This window comes from Rhipicephalus microplus, chromosome 4, assembly GCF_043290135.1.
Source record: "Rhipicephalus microplus isolate Deutch F79 chromosome 4, USDA_Rmic, whole genome shotgun sequence".
NCBI classification, from domain to species: Eukaryota; Metazoa; Arthropoda; class Arachnida; order Ixodida; family Ixodidae; genus Rhipicephalus; species Rhipicephalus microplus.
This window is the reverse complement of record NC_134703.1, coordinates 61,896,575-61,911,620: the sequence shown is the minus strand read 5'-3', so window position 1 is coordinate 61,911,620 and position 15,046 is coordinate 61,896,575. Positions and strand designations below refer to the sequence as shown.

Here is a 15,046-nt window from a genome sequence, read left to right as displayed (position 1 = left end):
GTTTGCTTGAAACGTGTGTTTTCATACAGGCACATTTGCAGACGAAGAGAGAGTTTGCTTGAAGTCATGACTGGATGCAAACGAGGACCACACTTTAAGAACCCCGATGAACCTCGTCGAAAAAACAGCAGAGTATCGGTGGTCGACAGGGCTAGGATTGTGCACGTCTACAGGCGTGGCGGTGACTTAAAGCAACTGGCCGACGCTCTTGGCATCAACATTAAAACAGCAAGATAGATTGCCGCTACCGACAGAGAAAGATTGAAGCATAGTGGGGGTTCAAAAAGGAAGTTTGCAGATGACATCGTGAGTGCTTTGAGACGAATTGTCGACGAAAACAATGAATAAATTAATTAAAGCTAATAAAGGAGGCCCTGGAAGAAGAAATGCCAGGAGTAACAATAAGTGCAAGCACAGTCGATCGCTTGCTGAATGCCCACTACTACTCGATGAAGCTCGTGACACAGAGGCCTACAGATCGCAACCGTGACGTTATCAAGCACAGCCGCATGCTGTACGCCCAATGGCTGCAGTCTGATGGACCGCGTGTTTGCCGCTTCTATTTCGATGAGACTAGCTTCAATATCTGGTGTTCCAGGAAATTTGGCGGGGCAGCTAAAGGACAACCAGCTGTGCACATGACCACAATAACAAAGGGAGTGAACTTGAACATTATAGCATGCATGTCCGCAAATGGAGTTATTCACTGGACTGTGGTGGACAAAGTTCATTGGGTTGTTTTTAATGATTTCCTCAGCGATGTTTCGGCCCGCGTAGAACGTGATGAGCCAAATACCGAAGCTGTATTCCTTTTTGATTATGCACCTGCTCACGCTCGAGCAGGACAGGCAGCCTTGGCTAACTCCCTCCATTACATTAAGCGCCTGCCAGACGGACGTTCACAAGATGACTTGTGAACGTCCGTCTCCAAGCCCTATGAGACAGTTCTGTTTTAATAAATACGTTCACCTGTGCCTATGTTGCATTTCTTGAATAATTAGTAGAAAGTGCTTTTGTTTTCCATATATATATATATATATATATATATATATATATATATATATATATATATATATATATATATATGTGTGTGTGTGTGTGTGTGTGTGTGTGTGTGTGTGTGTGTGTGTGTGTGTGTGTGTGTGTGTGTGTGTAGAGAGTGAGAGGGGGGAGGGGGGGACAGAACAAATAATTTAGTGATTGCACTGAATCCGCAAGCTTCCAATGTGCGATGTGCGATGAGAGGCATAATGCCGTGTAAAAAAACACGTACAGAAAAAAAAAGAAAGCTGGGCCCAAGGTCAATTGCGTGTTATTATCGTTTTGTTTCCTCTGTGTTCGTTTCATCGCGTTGGTCAAGTACGTCACGAAACTACCAAGCTTAACGAACAATCAGTACTGTTCGTATTATTGGAGACATTTAACTTTGTTTCAATGAAAAGATAAGAGCAAACGCTATTGTAAGATAAAACTTCCATTGCCACGTCAGGATGATCAGTTTACGTTTTATGTGCACTGTAGGACAAAAGCATTTTGGAATTATCTCTAATTCACAGTGCTGCACGATGCCCTCCTAATTTCTTGATTATGTAGCTGCCTTTGACCCATCACTTCCCACAGCCAGGTTTTCAATATCCTGGCATGCATTCCGGCACTCCAATAAACATAGTCTGTCCTTCGCATTACATGACCTGTCCTAGTCATGTAATGTTGTAGTATGTGCCAGAGCCAATTATGAGCTTTAGTGACGGACACTGAATTTCATTGCACTGTAAAATATCCAGTAATATGTTCCTGCATTTTTTTTTCGTTTTCATTAAAATTATTTCACCTGGGCCAAGCACTCATTATACAAACTTGCACATAGCAAAGTATAAGCACTCCAAACACAGCTCAAGCAAACCACGGCAGTAACTTTTTTTTTTCCACGAATACTATCGGCGAATACAAATTATAAGATTTTATTCTATTCTTCGACTATTGTCTTTTAAACTGTAGGAACTGCATTTCAATTGCAGTGCCGTTTTTACGCCCCGTATTCTGGTTTTTGTGCATGGATTAAACTGACTGGCACCTGAATTAAAGTCGTTGGCAACTGGATTAAACACGGTGGCACTTGGATTAAACTCAATGGCACGCGGCCTGAGTGAGTTGGTGCTTGAATTAAATATGTTGGCGCTTGGATTAAATGTTTGGCACAAGGATTAAATAGCTCGGCACTCAGATTATTTCCATGGCATGCAGATTATTTAAGCTGGCACTTGGATTAAAGCGAGTGGGAAAACCTGTAGTCTAGGTCCCGTCTCACTCGCGCTCTCTGAAAGCACAACTGCAACCAGGTGGTATAAAGTTCTTCCCAAATGATTAAACATCGTGCGTTCAAAGAAGAGAGCTTTCCAGCCGTGATATGCAAGTCCTCAGCTACATATTGCAGCAGAAGAAGCAAGATGCAAAATTTTTGTGTCTGCGCTCTTTGAAGAAGCACGAACAAATCACACTACGTAAAATAACGGTGATAATATTGTTACTTATGATCACTCAAATGCATCAACCACCTTATTATGAACTTCAAGGCTTCCATGTGTTTACACTTCTTGGTAAACAACCTCGCCTCCTTTTGGTGCTAGATATTGCAATGGACAACATTGCACGAAACAAACAGTGCATAGAAGTAGGCTGAAAGTGAAAGGAGAGGAAGATTAAGCTTCAATTATGGTTAAGAAAAGCTGCAAATATGGATAAGCAGGCGTTCCTCCCATTGTCTAATGTGCCTGCTACAATATCATCAATATCAATATCATCGAGGCTCCTGAACACGCATTCTGCAGACCTTTTACTTGTGGCTTGGCGCACACATGTCTGTGTCTGTCTCATTTTTCTTTTCCATAAGAGTACATGTTTCTGAGCTACACAGACGTTACTGGTTACGAGCATTTGCTTATGAGGCACCCAATGAGGTAACCATATGTTAAATCATAACCGACATTTAAAATCCATACCGACATTTAAAAATCAGCATCCATAATTCTGTCATTTTGGAGGTTGGTATTGATACGTTTCTTGGTTTTTTCACACTTCATCTCCTTCAGAAGTGGCTAATGTACAAGACGAGCGAAAAACACTCTTTCATTTGGCAGCGTTAGCTGAAATTTTCTTCAAATAGCCCCCCTCCCCCCTTTACCACTCCAAACTTCTTCACTGTCCTGGCCGTCATGGGAGACTAAATTTCCTGACTGTGCAGTCCGCAAGTAGAACATAGACTGACTGATTTATTTTTTTTTTCACAATTGCATTAACATCACTAACAGAATGGACCAGTAGATTTGGATTTCCAGAAGACTGACCTTGATGGCCATAAGTTCTTGCATGAGCACAGCATTCTCAAGGTCAAGTTTGTGGGCGTCCAAGAGGGTCGTGGCACCGCGCGGTTCTATGTGCACACTCTCAAGTTCCAGCAGTGTGGCTCTCAATGCTGCGCGCTCTTCGCGTAGCTGCACCAGATGCTCCCGGAGACGCTGCTCCTCCATCTTGGTCAGCTCACCGCCATCACAGCTGCTAGAAGTTGAACTGGTTGTGCTGCGGGAAAAAAGACAGGAAAACATCAGTAGCGAACACACATGCTGCCTAAGTTTGCCAAAGTGCTAAAGAGAAGTGATGTTCATGCTAGTGTGAACTTTTGTCGTGGTTTCACAACACTTGTTTTATCCAAATACCTCGGTTCTTCAAGTATTTCTTTTTAACATTTGGTACAATAGCACAGGAACAGCCAGGGACCTCTAGGTTCTGCAAATGCTGTGAAACATTCAACTCAAAACATACAATCATTGTGTGGCTTCAACAATTGTAGTAATTTGAAAATAATATTTTTTATGTAATTTATACCGTGGGGAACTGTGCATACAATGTACCAAAATATACTGGACTGAGTTTCAACTGTGTTTTTTTTTTCCATAAACAATGTACCAAAATATACTAAACTGAGTTTCATGTGTGTTTTTTTTTTCATAACATTAATATCTAATCAGACATGTTTTTGCATTCTTTAAGCATTTGTGTGGCTTCTGTGACTACCCAAGCCTTTTCATTAAAACACTAGTTCCAGGTTGAAGGGTAAACATATTTAGGCCAACAGAGGTTCTTGCAGAAGACGCTCACTACGTTAACTTTTTTATACTCTGTTCTCTATTGACATACAGCCACCAGAGATGAATTAATATTAGACTTTTAATGTAATGTGTTTGAGAGAAAAAGCATTACAAGGGGCCTACTGTTGGATGAAAGTGCAAGAGAAAGAGATACCTGGTTGTGTGGCTGTGGGAGGACAGGTCCTCCCAGGGGCTGGCTGCTACACATCCTGGTGAGGTCACTGCCAAGGCACCCCCACAATGTCGATCAAGCCGGTGAAGGACTTGCCGGGCTAGACCCTCGGCTAGCCGTCGCTCTTCTTGTGCGCGACACATCATCTCTTCTTCCTCCACTGAAAAAAGTTCAAAACTTGCTTTACGCAGGCCCAATTGATCTTCATATAATTGCCTAAGAGAGCATCTCCAATCACTTTATCACCATTAGTACTTTGGTAACGACTGTAACATCGGTCACCACCTTTCCATTTCTTGTGGCATTTCACTTCCATTTTCCACAGAGAAATAACATAGCATGCAAAATAACTGAGGTCTTCCATATTAGAAAGCACACAAATACGTGCACCAGTGAGCTCTTTCGTTGAATTTTCTCAAGACAATTGGTTTTCCTAAATGCGAGATGACTTGTAAGCATTGTTATTTGTTGCCATTCTGAACTTCTCTTGAATGATAAAGCGTTGTTTTGAGAATAGTCACTTGAATCAGCTGGGAGATGGCTGGGAACAAAATTGAATTTTAGGATTCCAGAGCTTTCTTCATAAAAATCAACATCTAGTTATAAAGAATGCCACAGTGGGAGGGACTGGATTCTTGCCACACAACTATAATTGTTATCTGGCCTGCTTGCATTTTTTTTCTTGAATATTTGGCTCTTGCCACTTTTCTTTGAGGAATGCTAAGTCACAGTGATATTGCACACACCGTTTGTGACCAGGAAGTGCCGGCACTGAAGTGATAATGCAATGAAAGTATGCAAAGCAGGTTATGATAACTGTATGGCTGAAATACTCCTCAAATACTCAGTTTTTGTTAGTACAATGGTTGGGTTTTGTATTTCAGCTTCATTTTATATGTGGCCACTGCGGTGGGTATTTGTTTTCATGACTCTCTAGCAGTGCGATGCCGTAGTTAATTAGTCACCACAGCCTGCCAATTTTCATTTATTGTCGCGACTTTGCAATGCGAAAAACTACTCACAAGGAGAGGCTGCTCTGTAGTTTGCCATAGGTCGACCGGTGTCAGCTAAAGCCAACAACGCATCAAATGCCTCTAGAGCTCGATCGCTACAGGCCAGGGCCAGTTGCAATGCGGTCTGGTTTGATTCGTGCTTTCCCAGGAGTACACTGAGCCGGTCGCACTGGCCTCGGCTCTCCTCCAATGCCAACTGAAGGAGGTCGTTCTGACATCGGAGGTGCTCCACCTTGAAATAACACACAGTGCATGAGTTTCGCGACTAAATGAAGTTCCATGGTAACTTGTACATGTGTCACATGGCCATAGAATGTGGTTGCCCAATGCCGAGCACACATTAGCACACACTCACATACCTTGCTGCTTAGACGCTCTATCTCCACTTCAAATTCCCGTACACGGCCCTCGGGAAGGGGAGAACCCGAAGAGCAGAGCCGCTGGGCAGCAATGGCTTCCTGGGTGTGTGCCTCTTCTTGCAGCTGTTGCACGAGCTGTTCAGCTACCTTGCTGCTGGAGATCTGCATAAAGGGCGCCGCACACACAGATCAATACAGCAGCTGGCTACTATTTCTCTCACTGATTTGTCCAACGCCTAGCAATGCTGTCTGTTGCTTGTTGTTGTCAAAAGAGCCAACAGGCAACTGGCTGTTGACTCTCTTGAACTTACCTTGATTTTTTTTTTGCACATGTGTTGTGTATGGTGTCCAGCCTCCTTGACCAGCGCAGCAATGTGAGGACAGTGCTCACCGTGCGAACTAGAACACCCCACATCGATGATTACAATAGTCACCATTAGTAGTGGCCATCTTGCTCGACCCAATATGCGTTCCCATTAGATTTTCGAGCTTCACTGTCGCTCGCCGAGAGATGATGCATGCCTCTCTTTGGGAGCTCGTCTGACAGAAACACCCTACGTTTTCATTTGTCGCTTGACAAAGCTCTGTTGACTGCTCGGTACGTGACATAATAATGCACAAATTAAATGGTCATCACTTATGTATTGCTATTTAATTAGCCCGTTAAAAAAAAACACTGAACAAGTAAAAATGCACGACAAACGTAGCTGCAGTCTTACATCTCAGCTGCTCAACTTGGCTAGGCTAGTCCAACAGTTCGCATGGAGAATGTGACAACTGGTTAGACTAGGCTAGATACTTTCAACTTTAACTAGATGCTGGCAATGTTCAGAAATAAAGGCATTGTTCTTTCTGGCCATGATGATGATGACACAATTAGCACATGGTCATGCAGGCAGAGGACAGAGCACTGTTGGAAGCCTAGGGTGATGCACGGGACAAATGGCAGCTGGTCTAAAGCCATCTGAATAATCGGTCAGTAACTGTCTTCCATGTTGTGTCTATCCAGTTGACCAGTGGCTTTTAAAGGTAGAAATGTGACCATTTCAAATACTGCAGACTCTACTCACCCCTAGGTTTGCCATCTCTGATCCAAGAATAAGCCTCGGTGAAGCAGGGGGTTCCGTCTTGCGCAATCGGACACGCTCAGCCATCTTGGCCACAGGTTGCGCTGCCTGCTCAGTTAATGGGGATGCGCTGCCACCTGGAATCTGATTGCAGCTACTCTGGGGACTCGCGGCTACACGTTGCTGGAGGTCACGGACCTGAGGAAGTTGGCAGTTGAAACTTCGGGGTCAGTTTTGCAAACTTCTCTTCAATTACTACCCATTCACAGGCGAAAGCTTGCATTATTACGTTCTACTACATATGCTACAGAGTGAAATGTTTTCTATTTCCTAGTTAAAATGTTTGAGTGCTGCGATGCAACAGCACATTCAGAAAACCTCTATAATTCCTTCATTATTCAGCCACTATGTTCTAATTCTACAAGCTACAAAAGAACTATGCAAGTCGAATGCACCTGCTATAATTTATTTGATGATTCTCTAGAGCACACATGCTATGTGACATGGCACCACATTCTTGTCTTAAAATGATACCTGGAGATGACGCACGGGAAGCATCTGTGCAAATCTGGCCTGATCGCTACAGTGTCAAACCGTTGTGCTAAGAGACAAAGGTTTGCTCTACCATCGGACCAGCAATGTTCGTTCAGAAAGCTTCAAGAAACAGAACAGCCCTTTGGGATATTGCGGGATTTGTGACAATGGAGATGAATGGTGCCAAGGCAACAGAAGACCCTCACTACTACGTGAATTTACATGAATGCAGCTATTTGCTCTTGAGCAAAAAAAATCAGTGAGGCACAAATCAAAAGTGGGCAGGGTCGATGCTCAGTTCTGCACGAAGTTGTTGTTTGTCGGACACGAAAATAAAAACTCGCCTTGCGCTGGAAGCGGTCCCTGTCCTCACGTAGCGCAGCCGTAGCAGCCCTTGCCCTCTGCAAGTCTGCTTCCTGGCGTGCTAGCCGCTCCTGAAGACTCACATTCTGCGACCGCAGGGCCGCCATTTCCTCCTGCATCTGAGATGCCTGTAGGCTCTGGCACGATGTGGCACGGTGCTCCACGCTTGTCACGTGACCACCCCGTACTCCGTGGCTGCTACTGCTACTTCGAAAGCCCTGCACAAGGACGTTTGCAAGCATGCAGCAGGACCAACTCATTGCTGAAACTACTGGTCAGCAACAGGGAGGACGCAACTGTTCAGACGTGCAAGCAGATAATGACACTGTCGTGGCTCGGCCCTTGTGGAGAAATTTGTACGATTAATCGATTCCTTTGCGAGGTTTAACATTCCAAAACACCATTGAGACTTCATTGAGCTTCAGTGGAGGACTGTATTTAACATTCACCACCTGGGGTTCTTAGGATGCACGTCTTTCTCCACTTTTTACTGTCATCCCCAGTGCGCTACAGTAAGATTGGTATAAGCCTTGCACAAAGGCTGAACACACAAACATGCGGGTATTTCTGGGGGCATCACTGCCATACCTGGGGCTTCTCGTCGAAACTTTCATTGTCTCCAAGGCCACTACTGGTATCTTCTCCTTCGTGAGCTTGCACCGGCATGACCACTTCCGTGGTGGCACACTTTCCGGAAATAACATCAGTGAACTCTGGCGGTGATTCGTTGTCTGAAATTAAACAGAAGAAAAGATGAGAAAAAAAATGGGGGTCTTCTGCCTTTCTACCAGTGCAAGCAACATGCGCTGTAAAAGTATCACCGAAGACAACAAAAAAACATGAAAAAGTATAAGTCCATAAAGCAAGATGCAGCGGCTACCTTTGTCGCTGATGGACTCCGTAGCTAAGTTTTCGTTGCTTGTGCAGTGGCTCAGGACATCGCTGATTCTTGATTCATCTCCCGACTGTTGACTGTACTCATCTTCTTCCCTAGATGGGAAAGCATAAATTGATAGCATAATTGTTTACATAATGTAATGACTCGTTGTGTCAATCACGGCATTGTTTTGAACAGGCACCATGGATGAATAGATGTCAGTGAAGATGTACACAAGTGTAACGAAATCTGTATGTGTGTTTTATGAGCCTTATATGTAAATAAGACAGCCGTACTTCAGGCTTCATTACGAAACGTATAAGGGAGGCATTTTTTTAAATCCCTTCATTATTGGCGGTGTCAGAGCAAGTTGACATGCCCGTTATCACGCCTCCAGGATCACATTCCTCATTACCTTTCTCACTTTGCGATTACCACTCCAAGAAATGTAAAGTCCGAAACTCCAATTGGAAATCACATTAGTGCTGATAATGTTTCCAAGATAATGCTTTTTACAACTGAACCTTCATTCATTTGTATACCAAGCTTAATTAATGCACAAATTTTCTGTGTTACATTAGGCTACAAACACACAAGCATGCTAGAGTTTGGTTGTACCTCACTTATGGCTCAGTGCAGCTACGTGCATATACAGACAAACAAGATAAGCACACTGTAATTGAACTTAGCAATGTCCAGGTAATCTGAAGCCAGAGTCAACTGGTATTTCAGTGATGTCCATGTATTTCTGACTCATGATTATTGTTGTTCCCACTGTCCAGTGATGAGTGTACTTGTGGTAAATATAGGAGTCCAATTTCACTTGTGGATTGAAATTGGACACTTTAGGGCTAAGTGATGCACATACTTTCATTTCTACCATCTTCAGTTCGTATCGGCATGATTTTGACTCGGATGCATAGACCGGAGCCAACACTATTACGAGAGACCAGATTTATCGCAACATGACGTGGTTATATAGAACAATCGTGCATACTAAGCAGTTACTAAAATAGAGCTACAATAAGCGGCGACCACAACGTACTTTATTAGTACGTTAAGCCTGCTCACTATTAGAGGAACCTGATTAAAGTATACAAACAAAAAAAACTGGGGAGGGTGCTCCACTAACGTGAAACCTGGGGAGGGGTGATGTATGCAGTGTGTTGAGAAAGATCTGTTTGATCAGGCACTAGTGGTACCAAGCCTGAAACTGAGAATGTAGTGAAGAGTGTTTCCACTCGACCAATGTCATTAGGAAACAGTGTCTGAATGCAGCTTTCCCAATGACAGGGGCTTTTATTTTTTCCTCCTTCTGTCCTACATGCCTTATGGCATGTAGGGAAAAGTTCTTCTAGGCCATCGACTACTTGTTGGGCCACTGTTGCCTTCTACATTTTTAGAAGACTGGTGGCGAGTAGCGCGATGTACCCAATTTTTGCAACGCATACCGTTTATGATAAATTGTGGCTACATGACACACAGTGAGGTCATTAGGCATTGACAAGCCAATCTCCAAAGGTGCCTCGCACCTAAAAGAAAAAGCGTGAGTGAAATGAGCGCACAGCCAAAGGAGACAGATACTGACTTGATCACTGCAGCTCTCTGGATGTCAAGCTTTTTGGAGAGTTCGGCAATGACGCTGTGGAGCTCTGTGATGCGCTCCTCGTAACGCTGCGCTTGCTGCTCTAGCCGGTCTTCTTGGTCTCGGGCAACCTGCATGCGTTGGAGCTGCCGCTTACTCAGCTTCCTCTCCAGAGCATCTTTCTCCTGGGACACTTGTTGCAGCCGACCGGCGAGGTCGTACACCTCGTTTTTCAGCGATGATATAGCAGCCAAGTGTAACTGGTGGGAAAGGAAGTGCAGTGTTATGAGCGAAAAAATCCCAACATGTTGGAACGTTATGTTAGGTACTGAAAAGCTTGTTCGCTCACTTTATTTGCCAGTTCAAGCAAGTCGGTAGTGTTGCTGGGTATGGGTCCCCCAGAAGCCTCCATCAACCTTTGTAGTGTGTTAGGCTCTGGGCTCAAGTCTCTGGTGCCAGAGTCGAACTCCCAACTTTCATGCCGTTCGGACAGCGCTCCTGCGGCAACCACGGAACAGTAAAATATAATTGACAATTTCTTAAGGCAGAATAAAAGGAAATGTGCTGTGAATTGTTGCAATATAGAATCAAAGGACTATGCCCATCCTTGAAACCACTTGGCTTGATGGCTTGATATAATCGCTTCAAATGAGACCCAAGAAAAATATTTAAAGGGGCTGATGACCACTTTTTATGGTGCCTGTTTTCTGTAGTTAAATAGAAAGTTTACTAGTCAGAGGGTTTAGTCATGGAGTGGCAAGGCAAAAAACACTGTGAAACATCTGGGATCAAAACTTTTCGATCTGCAGTGCTGAATAAGTCGTACACACAACACATGCTGCAAACAGCAGTACATGAGTGCTATAGCAGTTTGTGTTTGTGTGCTGTGGTTCACTGCATGTATGGACACTGGGAGCATGTGCCACAGATGGACTTGGTTTCAATAGTTCCCGTGAAGGAAGCACCACTTCTCAGTGTCATCACCTTTTACTTCGCAGTAAGAGGCAGAACAAAGCAAGAATGCCAAATAATATATAGATCATAATTTTTCAGCAGGAATTGTGATGAACCTAATGACAGTATTCCTAGGTATAGCAATCCGAACTACTCATCTGTGCAGTGCCAAGGCTTGTCACCAAGCGACACGATGTACTGATTTTTGTGAATTTTAAGTGCAACTTACATATAGAAAAAGAGTACGGTACTCAATTTTGTCACGATAATTCACAGTATTTTCACTTCAAACAGTGTCTTGTGACACGTTCTGGCTAGTTGTCAGTCCATTTACAGTAAATGGATTTATCACACATAATTTTCATTAATGAATTAAAATTTCAGACAACACAAGCTTAAAAGAAAATGTGTTCAGACTTCATTGCTAGTACTCAGGGCTACACTACTATATGCAACATTTAGCTTAAAGTCCCTATTTTTGCTTAATGAAACTGAATCATCATGCATTGTCTTACAAACAGTATTTCTGAAAATGAGAAAGTTAGTGTTGTGGCCCCCAAGTGCTTGAGGTGCCAAGTGCCTTGCATTCTTCAGTTCACCAGCAGCCCACAGGAAAAGTACAAAATAACTCAATGGTTAGGTACCCACCACTAAAACTCTTTGATGTTATGGAGAAGATGCTCTTTCTCAATGGCACGCACTGGTTTATAGAAGTATATTCACATTATATCTGTCAAGATTTCTGTTGGCATCAACATATATTAGCACCGTACCTTGACTAGCATCACTTCCGGCCTTCCAGGAACACGAAGCCTGCGCTGATGTAGTGGGGCAGTGTTCCAGCGCCTTTTCCTCTTCCTGATGTGTGAGGGCTTTGATCTCGCCCATGAGTTGCATGCGGCTTCGAAGGAACACAGCGTATGAGATGCGCCCATCTTCATCAGCTCCAAGCTCTTCCATTAGCTCAGCGACACTGTGCTCAAGGTTCAGCTGACGGCACACTGCCAACAGGTCTTGGCTAAGTTGTCGTGACAAGAAAAAAAAAAAGACGGCATGTTAAGAAGATCACTCTGTCGATCGGTACTGCTGCGCTAAACTTCCAAGGGTACGCATAATTTTCCAAGTTCAATAAGGTTTACAAGTGGCATACTATTGGAATAAAATTACATCCGAGGTCTGTTTCATGCAGATACTTAAAGCGTGACTTGTAAGATAATGTGCAGTGTAAAAGCCATGGTCCCTAATCATTAGATTGTGCACTTATCAACTTCACAGAACCAAGTGCACTTTCACCGTTTGGTCATCGTACACAGGCCATGTCCACAGTAGATGGCAAGCATCTGCTGCAGATGCAAGAACTAAGTAGTTGGCTGCAGCTACAAAAAATTAATTGAAGCAAAATTTTCTTTTATTATGATACTTGAGGCAGAAGAAAAATAAAAAACATTGAGGTGACATTCCTGCATAAAAACATAAATACACTAAATCTTGGTATCTGTGTACCTATTATTGAGAAATGGATCACATCATAAGAAGGGGCAATTGTTGAGCCCACATATGACGCATGTATTGGTACTAGACACGTACGCTGTAGGCAATCGATGTATTGAATCCTTTCAACAGTTTTAGGAGAAATGGGAATGAAGTATACAAGCTCCTATTGTTCATTTAACCTGCACTTATATTACCTGTTTAGTCAATCATCTTGCAAGGGAAATATGAGAAAGTGATGCTTCATAAATATTTTCTGGACTGTTTTCCAGCCTTTAGTGTTCAAGCACAGAGTGCAACTCGCCAACAGGCTTTGGTCGGTGAACTCACTCACGAGTAGACTCATTCAGACTGAAATAGAGCTGAGAGTTTGAGTGAGCTTGGATAAGTAATATGTTGGTGAATATGTATCCGAGTGAGCCCGGTTGAAGGAAATTTTCAAGAGTGTGAGTACAAGTGAGTTTGGCTCACCAAAATTTTGGCGGCTCTGAGTCGGTGTGAGTCCAAAGCGCAAGATAAATTTCTTGAGTGACTGCGAGTTCCACTTTTTTTTTTTTGCTGACCTATGAAACTTTTATCTACTCATCTTCAGCATTACTGTCAGCCTTACTTGGATTCACATTTATATATACTCACATCTACTCGCATGTTTTCCAAAGCAGTGTTGTTCATACTTCATTTTGATATTTATTGATCAGAGGCACAAATTATTAGGGGGGGGGGGTGCTTTGACCACCTCTTTGATAATTCTTCCAGGAAAGTAATTGATAAATATATCTTTTGTTGTCATGTTTTTTTAAGAAACATGACCTTACTGTGTGAGCACATAAACGCGTATTCAATGGTACTTTATCAAAAGGCGCCAAGGAGAGCACAGATTACATGAGCTATTGGTGTTACAGAGCGTCAACACCGTGGTCGAAAAAGCTGATTCTAGGCTAACAGACCCACAAGTGGACTTTCTAGGACTCACTCAGACCCAGATTAAGCCGTGTGTCTGAGTGTGTCCAGATCAAAAATGTTTTAGTGAGTTTGAGTCCGAGCGAGTCCGGGTCAATACTGGTGCGTCCGAGTGAGCCTTAAGCGCAAAATATACTTCACGAGTCTGTGTGAGCACAAGTTTTGCCGATCTATGCCAACAAGGCGTGATCAGAATAACCACCATTCGAAAGGACACTTTTTTATGCGGGGTACATCAAGGAATGCACCCTTAATAGTGCTGATGAAATAATTAGCTGAAGTCTCTGCAATTTGCTGTGATAGCCTTAATGCGAACTGGCTCATCGGCATAAATTTCGCGCACTTAACACGCGTTAGAAGCTTCCTAACAGTGTTATGGGAGCATGGAAACTATACGAACCGTCATCTACACTTTGGGGTAAACTAAAGAGAGAGGGGAAAAGATATCTGCAAATTTATTCGCTGTTAAGGAACATTTCGGCGACTGGTGGCGTTTGAAACCATTTAACGCCCTTCGATCTACATATCCGCAGCGTATTCTATTTAATGAACTACAATGATTTTGACCCGGGACTTGGCCTATTCGTGACAAATCTCAGACAAGTTCAGCGGAACTGCAGCTAGAAAAGCGATCAGAGCTTCACTAGCCTGTCAATGTATCCATCCCCGTTGCCATCGCAAGTCTGGAAGAGTCGTCGGATGCGCTCTTCTTCCGGAGTTGAGCCGGAATCACTCCCACTAGATTCACTGTTCACGTCACTGGCCATGTGCATTTACACCCATGGGCCGCCGTAAAAGTTTCGACTCGTAGTTCCAGCAGCGATCCGAAGCTCACAGAACAGGACGTCGGTTGTTTACATTAGGCCGACGGGCCCTCTCCGGCGATGCCATATCGCACGGATAGCTCGGTGCGCGCAAGATACTTCCGTAGCTACTTGCCGCATGACCGACTCTAGCTGTTGTATATTCTAGCGATCGAAAACGTCGTGACTTCAGGCGCGAAAGTGTGAAAGATAAACAATAATCAGCTCGGCCCAAAGGTTGAGACCGAAATTACATTGATATGAAAACACAACACATTTCCCCTCCCGAAACAGTAACTTGTGTTGCCAGACCATTGTGCTACGGCGACGCTAAATAGCGCGTAGCTGGGGATGAACGTGGCCGAAACTTTGCGCTAAGAAAAGTTTGCTCTACTTGAATAGTTAACAAAATAAAGAGAAAGCGAGCAATCAGCTCGCGGTAGTAAGTAGCTCTAACTGGCTTGACGCGCACACTTTTAAGTAATGTCTTGGACATAGTTTTTTTTTTATACAATTGATTTGCTCCTTGCACTCGCCGCGTGTGACTTTTCAGTTTACCAACACATGCACATTTATAGAAATCCGAGTGCGTGCTGGGTGATTTTGTGTTTCTGTTCGTTATGAGTTGAAAAAAAGAAGCGGAATTTTAATAAGGGCTGGTTTTAGATGCGAAATATTTGCCTGCCTGCCTACCTACCTACCTATCTACCTACCTACCTACCT

At 43.5% G+C, this 15,046-nt stretch overlaps 1 protein-coding gene across 1 annotated transcript in view; it reads right to left on the bottom strand.

Annotated features, from left to right (window-relative positions):
- LOC142814290 (colorectal mutant cancer protein-like) overlaps nucleotides 1-14,689 on the bottom strand; it is a 40,498-nt gene extending 25,809 nt beyond the window's left edge. Inside the window, exons 1-12 of the mRNA XM_075892857.1 lie at nucleotides 14,169-14,689; nucleotides 11,843-12,087; nucleotides 10,465-10,613; nucleotides 10,119-10,375; nucleotides 8,534-8,643; nucleotides 8,242-8,384; nucleotides 7,635-7,871; nucleotides 6,760-6,954; nucleotides 5,690-5,851; nucleotides 5,340-5,562; nucleotides 4,300-4,477; nucleotides 3,345-3,576 (exon numbers count right to left, since the gene is read on the bottom strand). Of these exons, the coding sequence (XP_075748972.1) occupies nucleotides 3,345-3,576; nucleotides 4,300-4,477; nucleotides 5,340-5,562; nucleotides 5,690-5,851; nucleotides 6,760-6,954; nucleotides 7,635-7,871; nucleotides 8,242-8,384; nucleotides 8,534-8,643; nucleotides 10,119-10,375; nucleotides 10,465-10,613; nucleotides 11,843-12,087; nucleotides 14,169-14,293 (2,256 nt within the window). The 5' untranslated portion in view covers nucleotides 14,294-14,689. The remainder of the gene's footprint in view (nucleotides 1-3,344; nucleotides 3,577-4,299; nucleotides 4,478-5,339; nucleotides 5,563-5,689; nucleotides 5,852-6,759; nucleotides 6,955-7,634; nucleotides 7,872-8,241; nucleotides 8,385-8,533; nucleotides 8,644-10,118; nucleotides 10,376-10,464; nucleotides 10,614-11,842; nucleotides 12,088-14,168) is intronic.
- Nucleotides 14,690-15,046: the final 357 nt, after the last annotated feature.